General features: G+C 31.1%; 1 protein-coding gene across 9 annotated transcripts in view; it reads right to left on the bottom strand.

Moving 5' to 3' along the window:
* LOC143258537 (moesin/ezrin/radixin homolog 1-like) overlaps positions 1-14470 on the bottom strand; it is a 64416-nt gene that overhangs the window by 27210 nt on the left and 22736 nt on the right. For all 9 annotated transcript variants that reach the window (XM_076517656.1, XM_076517663.1, XM_076517657.1 and 6 more), the window contains 6 exons: positions 11922-12026; positions 7280-7449; positions 6620-6703; positions 3297-3443; positions 2418-2514; positions 1265-1428 (listed from right to left, as the gene is read on the bottom strand). In XM_076517656.1, coding sequence (XP_076373771.1) covers positions 1265-1428; positions 2418-2514; positions 3297-3443; positions 6620-6703; positions 7280-7449; positions 11922-12026 — 767 coding nt within the window. The remainder of the gene's footprint in view (positions 1-1264; positions 1429-2417; positions 2515-3296; positions 3444-6619; positions 6704-7279; positions 7450-11921; positions 12027-14470) is intronic.

Raw genomic sequence — 14470 nt, 5'->3', positions numbered from 1 at the left:
GGTGTTACAGATGTTGAAGATTGCTGCTCAGAATTTTCAAGACATGGTTGTTTACCTATGGACTGTTTTTTTCACTATTTTATTTAAGTTTTTATTTGGAGGATCCATAATAACTAAAAGGAATATTTTGGTGCCTACTGACCACACCTACCATGGAGCCCTACGAGGATGCATTACAATGACAAACAAGGACACTGCAGCAACACCAGGGTTTCGTGAGCACTATACCCAAACACCAGCATCAGATACAATGTCCACAACACCTGTTGAGAACATCCAACAGTGGTGCTTGGTTGACCCTAGCCCAAGTAGACCAGCCAACTGACCCAAGGGGGTCCCACCCCAAGGCTGTCTGTCTACAGGAATTCAAGGTCAAGGTTGTGTGTAAGGGTTGGACCCCTCAACCACCAGGATCCTCTCCTCCCCTTCACGGGTCACCACGCACGGCAAACAAGTGGGTGGATGTTTAGATCCCAGAGGAGGTAAACTGAAAGAACAGAACCTTCCTTGGGAAGTCCCATCACCATGTACAAAAATCCACACCAAGGGGATAAAATTAGGAATTTCAAACTTACATGCTATTGAAATATGGATCATTAGCCAAGTTTTTATGCTGTAATAATTGGTATAACATAATGCAGTTTAATAAGGTTTTTAATGTAAGACCCTAAACCCTTGTGTCATGTGCAGTAAAGGATACCCATGTTGAAATGGTTAAAGCAACATCAGATATATAAAAACTAACTTCAAGGGATAATGATAATACTGTTTACAAGAAAATTACATTTCTGTTTCTTCTGTATCTTATGTGAACTAAAAAAAGACTTTTCAATATCCCCACAACCACTACATTACAGTATTTAATATTAAACAAAAGATTTGAGTGCAATATACCAACCAGGACTAGAGGAAAAAGAATTACAAGCAGGCCATTTTGAATGGATTTTCCTTTTAAGTCTTAACACATGCTTTTTAGTGTATTTTTATATATGTACAGTCTTAACAGTCAGTAGTAAAGGTTTTAAAGTTAATTTGAACTGAATCTTTACTGTGTAAAGTGCTTTTTGCCAGAACATTCTATTACGGTTTTGTGCAGAACCTTGTGATCAACTATTATGAACCAATGCCATGAATCATGATAAGAATAAACTAAATTATAATGTTTAAACTGAAAAGTATCCCTATTATAAATGAAGTAAGTTTCTCTAATTTTTTTCATACATATTAAGAAATAAACATTTAACTATACAGAGTGTGAATTTACCTTTCTTGTTGTTTTGCTAGTCTTTCTTCCCGTGCTTGGGCCTTCATTTGCTGAACCTCAATAGTATCTGGCTTACGTCGACGCATGTATAGTTCGTGATTCCCCATACAAAGTGCAAGGATTCTTTTGTTAATTCTCAGTCGTGGGGTAAAAAAAACAAAATCCTTTTGAAAACAAAAAGCATTTCATCCACACTGAACAAAATTATCATGTACTTTAAAGAAGGTTATATTTCTTAACACTACTTAAAACTAACTAAAAATCTTTATATTTTCAAATACAACAGGTAGTAAACAATAAAAATGGCAGAAATTTACTTTACTATATTACTCCTACCTGTTTCTAAAATAGAAGTATATCTCAGCTCCTTTACTGAGACCTTAAATTAAAGCCAGGAAAATCTCAGTACAAGAGCTGAAACATCCTCACAATCATTTAGAAAAGGGAATAAATAGTCCACTAAACCCCTTCTAATACATCTAGACTGCTTAAAATAACCTTGAAAAAATAAAAAAGTACCACATAACAAACAATCCAACTTAGTACAGTTTATTTTTAAGAACTTCAGTTTATATTTACTTGATATAACATTTTAATTTCTTCAATGCTTAAATCAACTTGTGCAGAAGTAAAACAAGTAATGGAAAATTTAGTTATTTAAACTGAATATATCAGTAACTTAAACAATATTTAGATACAATGTTAGAAATGAGATGATCTTTCTAATTTCTAGAATGTTAAATAATTATATATATATATATACACTGAAATTTTATGATAACAAATGCATTCACTTTGTAAAATGTTTTGATTTATGGTTTAATTCTAAAATGATATTTTTAATAAGATAATGGTTTTTCATATACTTTCATATGATACTTCAGATGAAAATTCAGAATTAATCAATCAGAAATTCTCTATTAATTTTGTTGCTTTCCTTATTAGTCTAATTTCAATTGGCTCATCTACTACATAATTTATCACAAAACCTTTCTTTTAAACCAAAATGTTTTTAAAATTCCATATAACATACTTTTTCTTATATTTAAAAAATGCCTGTCATAAAATACAATTATATGATTGTACAAAGAGAATAAAATAAAACTCCTGTAGCAAATCTGTATTTCAGATACTGCATCTTAAAAAAACTTACTGGAGCTTTTTTGTCAATAGGTTTAATGACAAATTTTCGATCATTAAAAGAAATGTTTCGTATTTCACTCCAAGGAAATCCAATTTTAGGAGTAAGCCTAAAAACAGAGGAAAAAAAAATCAAAATCTTATTTTATATCTAACAGATCAGTATCTTCATTGACTGTACATGTGGGTACAAGCACAAGATATAGTAGGTCTTTATAAATTCAACATTTATCTGGGTATTGGTTTAGTTTAGGGCTTCAGAAACAAAGAGATAACAATTGTGAAACAGACTTCATGAATTCAATAACACTACCATTATATAACTCTGTTATATTACAAATACAGTATTACTACAAATTTTATTAGAGTTTAAATATTTTAGTGGCATGAACTACTTTTTATCCTAACAATGAAAAAGTGTTCTGAATGTATCTTGATAAAATTGTAGAAATGAATAATAGTTTCCCTTATTGATTTCATGTGAGTATAGCTTTCTTTATACCATTTAGAAAAGTGCTGATGAAAAAAATATTTCAGCTTTGTTCTGTGATTCTGATAATAAATATGCAAAACTTTGTCCTAAATTAATATTTTATAACATTACTAAGGTAATAAAACTTCATAGAAACCACTGTATATCACTGAAACATAATGATGACGGAGGACTCCTTAAATCATCATAATGACAGACATTAAAGAATTACTGTGCTGCCTACCCCTAAGTTCTTGCTAGAAGCTTTTAATATAATATTTGGGGTTAAAAAGAACTAACAATTTTAATTAATTTAGTAGTTATATATTTTATTTCTAACAATTAAATATATTTCTAAAGATCTTGAGAATTTCATCTGTTACTGTGAAAGTGGTGTCAACAAGACTAAATAAATCATACTTGTCATCCTTTTCATAGATATTCAAGCCAAGAGCATCAACACCCAGCCACAGCTCACTTCCTTTCTTGTTCTTGATCTCAAAGTAATTCACACCATACATTTCCAGATCTTGAGCTATCTTAAGGTACTCCATCATAGCATCTTCCCTTGAATAAGGATAAAAATATGTTTCAAGTAACAACTATCTTCTTTACAACATATAAGGTCATTACTAATAAATTGCCTTAACAAGCAAATTTATTTGGCCCTTACTAAATTTACTACATATAAATAAGGCAACGTACACTGATCTGTTCAATGATACGCTTTTAATAACTCTCAACAACAATATATACAATCTTAGCACTGTAGAAACTACACAACTATAACTTCAAATTTACAACATATAAACCTCTGAATTTAGAAAGCTACTGCACACAAAAAAAAATCAATTTTATTTCTGCAAAAGATTTTTCTGTTCATTTCCAAACATTTACTCAGCCTGAGTGAAAAGTTATTTTTATGCTACTAATAAAAATACTTTTCCTCTTCTTATAGTTTGCATATTTTATTTTCATAACTTCTTGAACTTCCTAAATAAACTTTTTTGGAGGCAAAAATTTATATTTTCTCCACCCTAACATTAACAGCATACTTAGTTCCTGGATATGGAAAAAAATTAAAAAGTGCAATTTCACAATATGAAATGAGTAATACTATTTGCTCATCTAATCTGACTTAAGTTTTGTTAACAAAGTTTCAATTTAAATATCTCAATTGTTTCAACTCTTTCATAGTTTTTTTTACTCACTAAAAAAGTAATTTTTTTTTCTCCACAAGACAAAAAAATTACAGCAGAAGCCATAAGCAGTTTCTAACACTGCTAATATAAACAAGATTTGGAAATTCAACATATCCTTTAAGTCAGCTGAACTTGAGTATTTTCTTATTCTTTTTTTTCTTTTTACTGAAGATTTGTTAGGCTAAACTGATAAGTTTATAATTCTTACATTTTAGTTACTTTTCTTGTATGATATAAAATAAGACACATACACACAAAAAAACTAATCACTGTGTACTTGAGTGCTACGGAACTAAAGTTCTGTTGATTTTTCAGACAATTTAGCAGCTCAAATTGGATACATGTACTTTTAATTACGCACATTAGGAATCAAAATATTATATCAGTCACTAAAACAGGATGTCTCAAAACTGAATATAAGTAGGTTAAAATCATTCTGTCAGCCTTTAGGGCAGCATGTATGATTGTCATAAACAAAATACTGCTTAGATTAAATCAGAAGAGAATCCACTCTTTCTGGGGGTTATAAGCATCTCCAACAGTCATATGAAGTTAACAACAAAATAACCTCAAAGGTCAAAGAAAGAGAGAGAAGAGAGGCTTTGCTGGTAGGTGTGACATTTCAACAAATCAGGAAGGTAGGTGGTTTAAACTTTAATTTCTTGCTTTTACTTACATATAGCTTGTGTTTCTAATTAGTTGAAAACTGCAGCTGCCTATTTCTGAAGTTAGAAAATTCTGAAATGAAGCTTCAAACACATTTACATAACAAAGAAAAATGAGGATTGAGAATTATATTAAAAAAAAATGTAGCCTTATTGCCCACAATCTACCCCAACTCAAGTATCACTGCACTTTCTTCTCACAAAACTTTGAGCACTTTTAAAATAATAATCTAATTTTAACACGTTTTAAATCATAACAAAGAAAGTAACATATAAAAACAGCTCAAGTAAAAATGCACAACTCTAGTAACATGAGCTTCCCAACACACTTATCACATAAACAGTGCAAGCATTGTTGTACTTTAAAACTGTCATACATATATAACCAAACCAGATACAATCATAATTGTTTTTATAACTTTCAAGTTGCCTACAAAACCATTTTCAAACCCTGTTATTAATTTCAGCTTATTAAATATTACAATGAAAAAATCTGATGCCAAAGGTAGCACTCCTTAAAGCAACAAAAAATGTAAAAAAATCACTTGAATGACTATTTATGAAAGCTCTCTTAAAGCACAAATGAAAAAAAAAGTAAAACTAATTTGGATGTAAATATAGAAAAGCTCAGTTAAAACAAACAAGTATTATTTCCCTTCTAAAATCACTTAGTATATAATATTTTTAGCTTAGCTAAGATTGCTATGATAAAACAATGATCTTAAGATAATATCCTACACTGTCTCAAACACACGTTTCTTTTGGATCTTTTCAAATCACAGACGAAGAAAAGAGCTAGTAAACGCACTCACTACAAAATTTTTTGTTAGTCTAATGACACAGTGGAATTTAACCACCACTGTTATAACAAATCCAGAGTCCTACAGCACAGGGTTTCATTTTTTAGCAATACAAAGTTAACTATGGACTGCAATAGCTCATTACTTGCCCTGTCTGAATTGGAAGAAACCCTTTCCTAGACATTTATTTAGACATACATGTAACAAATTTGCAATTCCAGATTACATAGTTAACAGATTTCCTATAAACTAACTTCAGTTAAAGTTTGACTGAAAGGTATAAAGAAGGAAAGAAATATCTTAAAAACCAGCACTACATCCTGAAAAGTCTACATTTTGGCACTTTTCCACATATTCCATAACATCAGACAGAATTTATTAATAACTAACGTAACAGCTATGATATAAAACTGCAAACACACTTATGAATAATTTCACACATCTAATGAAACTCTAAATTATAAAATATTTCATTGCTCTAACATGACATTATGAACAAATTTATAATTACAAACTGTGAAATTATTAAGACTAACTTCACCACTTTGATGCAAAACTGTGAACTTACATATTTCACAGCTCTAATGTGCAAAATCTTAATGTATTTACTGGATCATTTCACAACTCTAATAGGTAATTAGGTAGCTCCTTAAAGATTAATGTCTAACCTGTAATAAGAAACACCTACACTGTACAACTGTGAACTCACAAGAATAATTTTCTCAACTGTAATGAGAAATTGTGAAATAAAACTAACAACTAATTTCAAAGCTCCAATGTACAACTGTGAGCTTACTAAGAAGACTAACATTAATTATATATTCAAAATACCAATCTAAAACTGATATTACTATTTAAGCCCAAATACACAGCTTAACTGTAAAGTGAATTTGACAGGTTTAACTTTACAGCCATAATAGGATACCATGAACCAGAAAATATTAATTTCATAACACTAGTTACAAACTTATATTTACAGCTATGTTTTGAAATCAAAATCTTACTAATATTAATTTTACAGCTGTAAAGTGAAATTTACACTTACTAACTGCACAGCACTAGGTACAAGTACATACTTAGGCATTGCCTTATGCTCCATCCACCAATTTGTTATTCTTTCTTCCCACATCTCCTTACTCAATTTGTGCTGATCCAAAACTCTGCAAAACAGTACAAGTTAAAAAATAAACATACACAGCATTAAACCCCATTTCAGATCAAATCTTATAGTTACAAAAACTAACAGAAAATAATTTACTGCTGAATACCATTTCAATTATTACACAAATTGTTAATAAAACAGGGAAACATCATAAAAAAAAAAGACTTTACATATGTTTCGGTGTTCAGAAGTAATAGTAAAGATATGTTAGGGACTTGTATACCCACAAAATCGTTTATATTTGTATAATGCCAACAGATGCCACTGAAAGCAAAATTTATAAATTTGTTTACTAACAAAAACCTGATAACTACACAATATTAAAAACAACAAAAAAACAGTTTACCAGTCAGTTCTATGTAAAATTCTATTTTTTAATTATAATTCTAAAATCTCTTACTTGTTGCTTCATATCACTTAATAATAGAATTACGATTCCCTCTTAAAAATTCTTACTTTACAATTAATTCCAAACCACTTTCTAAAGCTCTTAGTTATATTTATAAACCCTGTTCAGAATCTTAGAAAAAGTGTATTTCCTTCAAATATTTCATACATAACAGACAAATCTTACCTTTGGGGAAGTAGTCGATCATTAGCAAGCATTCCTGGGGAATAATTACTAGAGTTATAATCACCATATTTAGCTTGTACAGCATAGGAAGCTAACAAAACTGATGTTTCTGGTGGGCAATAAATTTCATCATTCAGTATTCCATTTTTTACTTGAAGATAAAATAATCTCTAGGGAAAAATATTAGGATTTTTTTGTAAAATAAGTTGTAGAACTCCAATGTTTTTTTTCAACAAAAATTGCTTAACTACTCTTGACACTCTAGTACAATACCATCTGAAACAAAATCATAAACACAAGAAACAAAAAGGGTTTCTATTAAATAAGAAGTTTCATGTTATACCTTGTTAACTTAATGTCACTACTTAGTTATTAAAGTGTAGGCATGAAATGGTATCACGATTTATGATGATACTCTCCAAAGTACTGATGCCAATTTTAATAAAATAAAACTATTTAACTCTGAATAGATGTATATTGTTACAAACTTAGAGCTATGTAGGATAAATTAAAGTAGTTCAATGTTATATTTTGAAGTCATTATAGAAAGAAAAAAAAGGGTAATGCAGATTTATTTCTTTTTTTTTGTAAGTACACTGTCATCAAAATGACTGATTCCTTTTTGAGATAGGGTAGAGAAAATAAGAAATAAACTAAAGTTTTACAAAAAAAAAACGTTTGAAATGCATTTTAGAAGATTTTACAGATTATACAAAGGAAATTAGAGATTTCTGATAGGAGGAAAAGTATTTTTAATTTTACCATTTTGCACACAAACCATTCAACACAAATACGGAATATATTCTTGAAGAAATTTTTATTCTACTTTGTAAATATTTTAAATAATTTGGTTTTTGTATGTGAAATTTTCTAAAAATATACACTATATTGAAAGTTAGAAGTATTAAATCTAAAAACTTTAAACAAGTGCAAAGAGTTCACATGGTCAGTCATATAGACTGAACCCATATTAGGAGAGAGAATTTAAGTTTACTGACATACACTAATAAATAAAAGTTGTTTAAATTAACTTTTGAATGTAATTCTGAAACATTTTTGGGACAGTTCACTGTATCAATGATGCTGCAGAGTTACAGGGATAGTTAGATAATTTGATGCATTGGGCTGATACGGCATATAATGTTTAACTATCCAAAAGTTAAGGTAACACTTCTAGACTTTCATAATTCAAATTTCTTTTTATGATTTAAACAAGAATACATTAACTACTGTGGTTGAAGAAAAATCCATTAGTGATGAGACTGAAAATTCACTTTAGTCATCCAAACATTGTATTGTAACTAGCAATAGGTCTAATAGGATTTTAGGTAGTATCTATAGAAATACTGAATACAAGACATTATTGTTTTAATGTACTGATCACATGTAAGGCCTTATTTAGAGTACTGTATATAGTTTTGGACTCCATTCTTCAAGGACATTGAAATACTGGAGAAGGTTCAGAGAAGAGCCACTAAATTGATACCTAAAATGGTGAACCTTTGAGAAGACTGTCCGTTTTCTTCTAGCAAAGCCACATTGGGCTATCTGCTGAGCCCACTGAGGGGAATCGAACCCCTGATTTTAGCGCTATAAATCCGTAGACATACCGCTGTACTAGCGGGGGGCTTTGAGAAGACTAGTCTCTAAACTTGTTTTCTCTGGAGAGGAAAAGGGTCAGGTTGTTCAGTTTTTTGGTATTTATTGGCTCAAAGCAATCATGTTATCTGCACCAAATAACCAGTAAAAAAAATATAAAAGTAAAATTGTTATAAAATGTAAAAATAGAGTTAAAAGTCAAAAATTCAAATAAAAAAATAAAATTAAAAAGGCCAGTGGCTCAAAAAAATTGACAAAACACAATCAAGATGACTAAGCCCTTAGAAAACACATCTAAAAAAATGGCACCATAATGACGACATTAAATTGTGAGATATTGTGATTTGAATGTCGCACAGGCCAAATACTGGTGGATTAGTCCCAGATTAAAAAAAATGGTGGGTTAAAAATCTGAGACCATTGCATAGCCAAGCAAGGACAACTTCCTCCTTCAGATCCTTACAAAAACAAGTCAGCCAAAGAAGAACAAAAGTTTTTATCTGGAAAAGCTCATTATGGCATTGTTCACTCCAAGTCCAACTAGCACAAAACCAAGCCTTCATTACAGGGCTGTAGTCCATATACAGGATAGGTGCAACTATAACAGCACCAGAGAAAATAGACTCAGTTGTAGTGTCTGCAGGCTCATTCTCATGAATACCAATGTGACCACGTATCCAGAAAAACTGGATACTAATGGAAGACAGAGAAATGGGCAAGCCACTATTGAATATCAGTGAGAACAGGGTGAGAACTAATGTGCCAATAATGAGCTATGACTCAATGTATATTGTAAAATGACTGTATTGCATAGCTTTGACATGATCCAGTGCATACAACTCAACAGTGAACACAGAAACTATAGAAAGGAAGCTGCAAGCAATTACTGAACCACAGCAAACCATGCCAGAGCCTACAATCACCTAATTTCAAATCATCCATGCAAATAGGAATAGAAGAACAATTTGAAATATGTTCAGTGAAGAGAAGATGATACTTCCAATTAAGAGTACTTGCCTTCTTCAGATGACTCAAGGAAAGGCCACATCCAGAGATTGTAATAAGACACTGTAGAACAAACTGATCATTGAGAACAGCAATGTTACACAATGCCAGACCAAATTCATCACATTATATTTAGATATGAAGCGAAGAGAATGAAATGCAGACAATCAATTGAGAAAGAGCATGGCCCACTGAGAAAGACACAACCTGTGGTGAGATGCTTTGGTAAGGATTAAAACTGGGTAGCATACCCTAGAGAAAGTTGCAAACCATTACCAGAGGACCTTCGAACTGGTGGCAGAAGAGTTGCTAGTTGCAACTTAACACGAGACTCCTTTTGGCTCTGATGTCTGACCTGTTGAGCATAGTCATGAACTTGCTAAAAAGTAATGCAGTTCAAATGAGGAGAATACCTGTAAAAGATATGTCAGACTTGTTTCTGAGCCATACATGTCTGCTGGAAGGCTAGAGACCACCATGGACAAGGACAAAGAGAAACATGTTGAGGTTTTAAGTATAGAATGAGCACCTTTTTAAACAATGTAATTAGCTACTACTCTCATGCAGTCATTAACATATAATAAACTTACAACAGCAGGACCAACTTCCAAAAGAGAGAGAGGTGAAAGAGAGCCACTTGGCCTGATTCAACTTCCATTGTGGTACTCAGGTAAAGTGGCATCAACATGATCAATCTCCCACAAAATAAAAGGAAATTTATAACTGTCCCGTGGGTCACTATTTATCCTCAAAAAAAGTGAAGGGGAGCAGATAGACAGATCAATGGTAATAAAAGACTGACTACGTGCATGAAAATAAATATAAAAACCAGTATTAAAGAGAGAAAAGTTCTAATCTTAGAGCATATGGTGAAAGGAATGACCCCTCCCATCAATATCAGCACCACCCCAGAGAAGATTGTGTATGTTAAAGTCTTCCAGGGTAAAAATGAAGATGGCAACTGCTCAGCAAAAGCATCAACGTCTGATTGATCTTAAGTCTCTCCTGGAGATATTTTTTTCAGCAAATATTTTTTTTCAGTAAAAACATAACTGAACCTTTTCAATGAAAGGTCTACTGCAATTTTGTCCTCAAGTACCATTTTTTTTAATCAGATCCTTTGCCACCATACCAAAAAATGGGTTGTCAGTGCATATACTCCAAATACTAATAATTAAACTGATAAGATTATAAAAATGTATGCACTACCTGGCTATTGGTAATGGGTTGCATTGATTGACTTAGAGCTTTTCAGCCTTTTTGTTTTTATGCTTCAGTGTTTTAAGAGTTCACCTGTCACTTGTTTTACCTCAACTAACATTTTAACTCACTCTTACAGTAAAGTAGTATTGTCTTGTCTTTAATGTGCAACTTATGGATATACTTTCCAACAAAACTCCTGTCTACTTCTATTCCCACCCACTTCTAATTCCACCAATTCAAACTGTCAATTTCTTTTGTGCTAAAGTCTCAGTGATGTTTAGAAAACAGCCTATCCATTTTCAAATAAAAAACTACAAGTAGCAGAGAAAAAAAAGCTTACACAAAATATTCCAGTTATAGGCTAATCAATTTTTTAAATAGCCAATCAACCCTCAAGTAACAAATACATACAAAACACTCTGTAGCAGATGCAACTAATCAATGAAATTCTGAGTTTCCTATCACAGATTGCAATAAATAACCCATAGAATCAGACAAGGTAGAAACTTGCTATAGAGATTGTGTCAAAACACTTCATCAGAAGCAGGTAAAGAAAACATACATAAAAGTGATGTACATCTGGTATCAGTTTGCAGAAAAAAAATAGCATTACATTTTTATTTAACAATGCTTTGAAGTTCAAAACTAAGAAATTTTGTGCTAAAAGATATTCATTTGTATAATTTTGTACACCATGCACAGTCTCTTTAAATGATGGAGACTTGGATGATCATAAAATTATATATTTTTTACTTTTCTGTTACATATCAAATGATTAGGCCATGATAATTCTTTCTGTATTCATAAACAATTTAGTATTTTGGTTTAGACTTACCAGTGTAATATCCTGAATAATTTCCTCTGCCACATCTTCTGGAAAAAACTTTGCACGAAACTTAAATTGAAGTGGATTTTCCTTTTTGACATCTTGGTTCAGCATCTTAAAAACATAACAACAGTGTTCAACTTACCTAAAGGTACCTGTGAGATACGTACAGAGTTATATATCCAAATGTACTTTAAGCTACTACTGCTGGCTTACACTCAGCAGAAAGGAAGCTTTTATACCTATAACTGTCACTAAAGGATAACATTTCTGAGCAAATTAAATTTGATTTAAAACACTAATTCAGAGATACACAAGTCGTTAAACAAAGCTGAAAACTCTTTTTGCTGTAAGGTTATCCCCATTCATTTTTTCATCAGGTCATCCCCATAAGTAATGTCCAAAAATTTAATACAGAAAATGCATCATCATTTCTGTTCATGTCGTCCTGTTGAGTTTAATGATGACATGCTGCTGGCTGCACTTGATGAAGACTGTGCTGTAACAGTTGAAGAACTAGCACAAAAGCTTAATTTAACCCTTTCAACAATTCACCGTTATCTGCAACAGCTTGAAAAGGTGTCAAAATTTGGAAAATGGATCCCCCATGATTTGACAGTAGCAAATCTTAAAGTACGAATGAACATTTGCACTTCTCTGCACTCTCATGAACATAACACCTTTTTTTGGACAAGTTAGTGACTGAATGTGAAAAATTTATATTTTATAAAAATGTTAAGTGCTGCAGACAATGGTTCAGTAAACTGGTCTCCACCCTGGGAAAGTCTTGTTAAGCCTTTGGTAGAATATTGTTGAGTGATCCACTTTGAGCTGTGCCACTCAATGTAACAATTATATCAGACTTATATTGTCAACAGTTAAAGCACTTGAATGTTACACTGAAAGCAAAGAAGCCTACTTTGATCAGTCGTAAAGGTGTTGTGTTACACCAGGATAATGCATGACCCAATACAGCAAAGATCACATCTGCAAAGATTGAATAAGTAGACTGGGAAACATTTCCACATTCTTATTCTCCAGATCTTGCTCCATCTGATTATCATGTATTCTAAAGCTTAGAGAACTATCTTGATAGAAAAGAGCTTGGAACACATGATGTCAAAACTACCCTCTCTACATTATTTTCCTCTAAACTCCAATAATTTTATAGAAGTGGCATTCAGAAGCTTGTGAATCATTGGCAAGAAGTAATTAATAATAATGAAACATACATTATTGATTAAATAACATTAAAAGCATTTGAAATCCTTTCTCTTTTCCTGAACCTTAAATTGGACATTATATTATCACATTAATAGTAAAAAAAAATAAAACATTACATTTGTATTAATATTTATCCAAAAGCAAAAAAAATAAAAATAAAATTAACACCAACTTTAATTCTTAAATAAGGGAAACCAGCAAAACTGTGGTTTTTGTCAACCACTACAAGATATCAATAAACAAACGTGTGAAACTGATTTTCAAAGGGGTGCAATTAGCTATGTATAGTTAATAAAGATGAATCGATGCTTAACCAATTAAACAAATCGTAACTATCACTAATTATCTTTAGATGATACCCAGACATTCATCCATTGAGTTTTGTTGTTTATAACATATTCTAACTAATTTTATTATGAACAATAACTGTTTGAATACTAACTTCATGCAAATCTGTCTTATTTTTACCAGGAGAGCACTTTATAATGAAGAATGTAAAATTAAATGTCTTAAAATTATTTAAAATGTTACATAGTAAATGTTTCTGCTAAAACTGGAAGATGCATGGTTACAAGGTAAGTAATAAATAAAGGATAGTGCTTCCACTAGCTATTTTAATGTTGATTACACCAATAAATTTTTTGTACATAAAAATAACATCAGAAAATCAGTTATTTATTCTGTCAATAAGCTTTTAGGAAAACGGATCAAGTTACCTAACTTATATTAATAAATCAGGTAATACCAATAATTATCACGTTTTTAGTAGTTTTTAAGTAAATAATGTATTTAAATCAAAATAAACAATCATATACATACATAAAATATCATAGCTGTTACAGCAGTTCTTACAACATTCCACAAATACTTAATATGAACGATTTTATATTTCATGATGAGTATGGTAAACTAGTATGGAAAATTGTTGTAATAAATATTAAAACAAAAGTAAATATTATTGCAATGAAAAAATTTGGCACCTTAACTCAGAGAACTAGTAAATCCATAGTGTCATTCCTACTTTTACAAAGTTGTGAATTATACTAGACAGAAACACCATTAACAATCAGTCATAAAACTTTACACAAAAATGACATGAATGTTCAATATATTTACTGTGCTAAGCTATTACTGCATCTTGAAGCATTTACAAAATCCTAAGCAAAAAAAAACAGACAATTGGTAATACTTAACCCTACCAAGACAGATCTTCTTATAATGACAGATCAAATGCTGTCACTCAAAATTTTATGAACTTCCACTTCATGAATGTGTCAATACATTTATTATCTAACTGCATTATATAATTAAAATGTTTTTATTATACATCAGTT

Source organism: Tachypleus tridentatus, chromosome 8 (assembly GCF_004210375.1).
Source record: "Tachypleus tridentatus isolate NWPU-2018 chromosome 8, ASM421037v1, whole genome shotgun sequence".
Classification (NCBI taxonomy): domain Eukaryota; kingdom Metazoa; phylum Arthropoda; class Merostomata; order Xiphosura; family Limulidae; genus Tachypleus; species Tachypleus tridentatus.
This window is presented reverse-complemented; position numbering and strand designations above follow the sequence as displayed.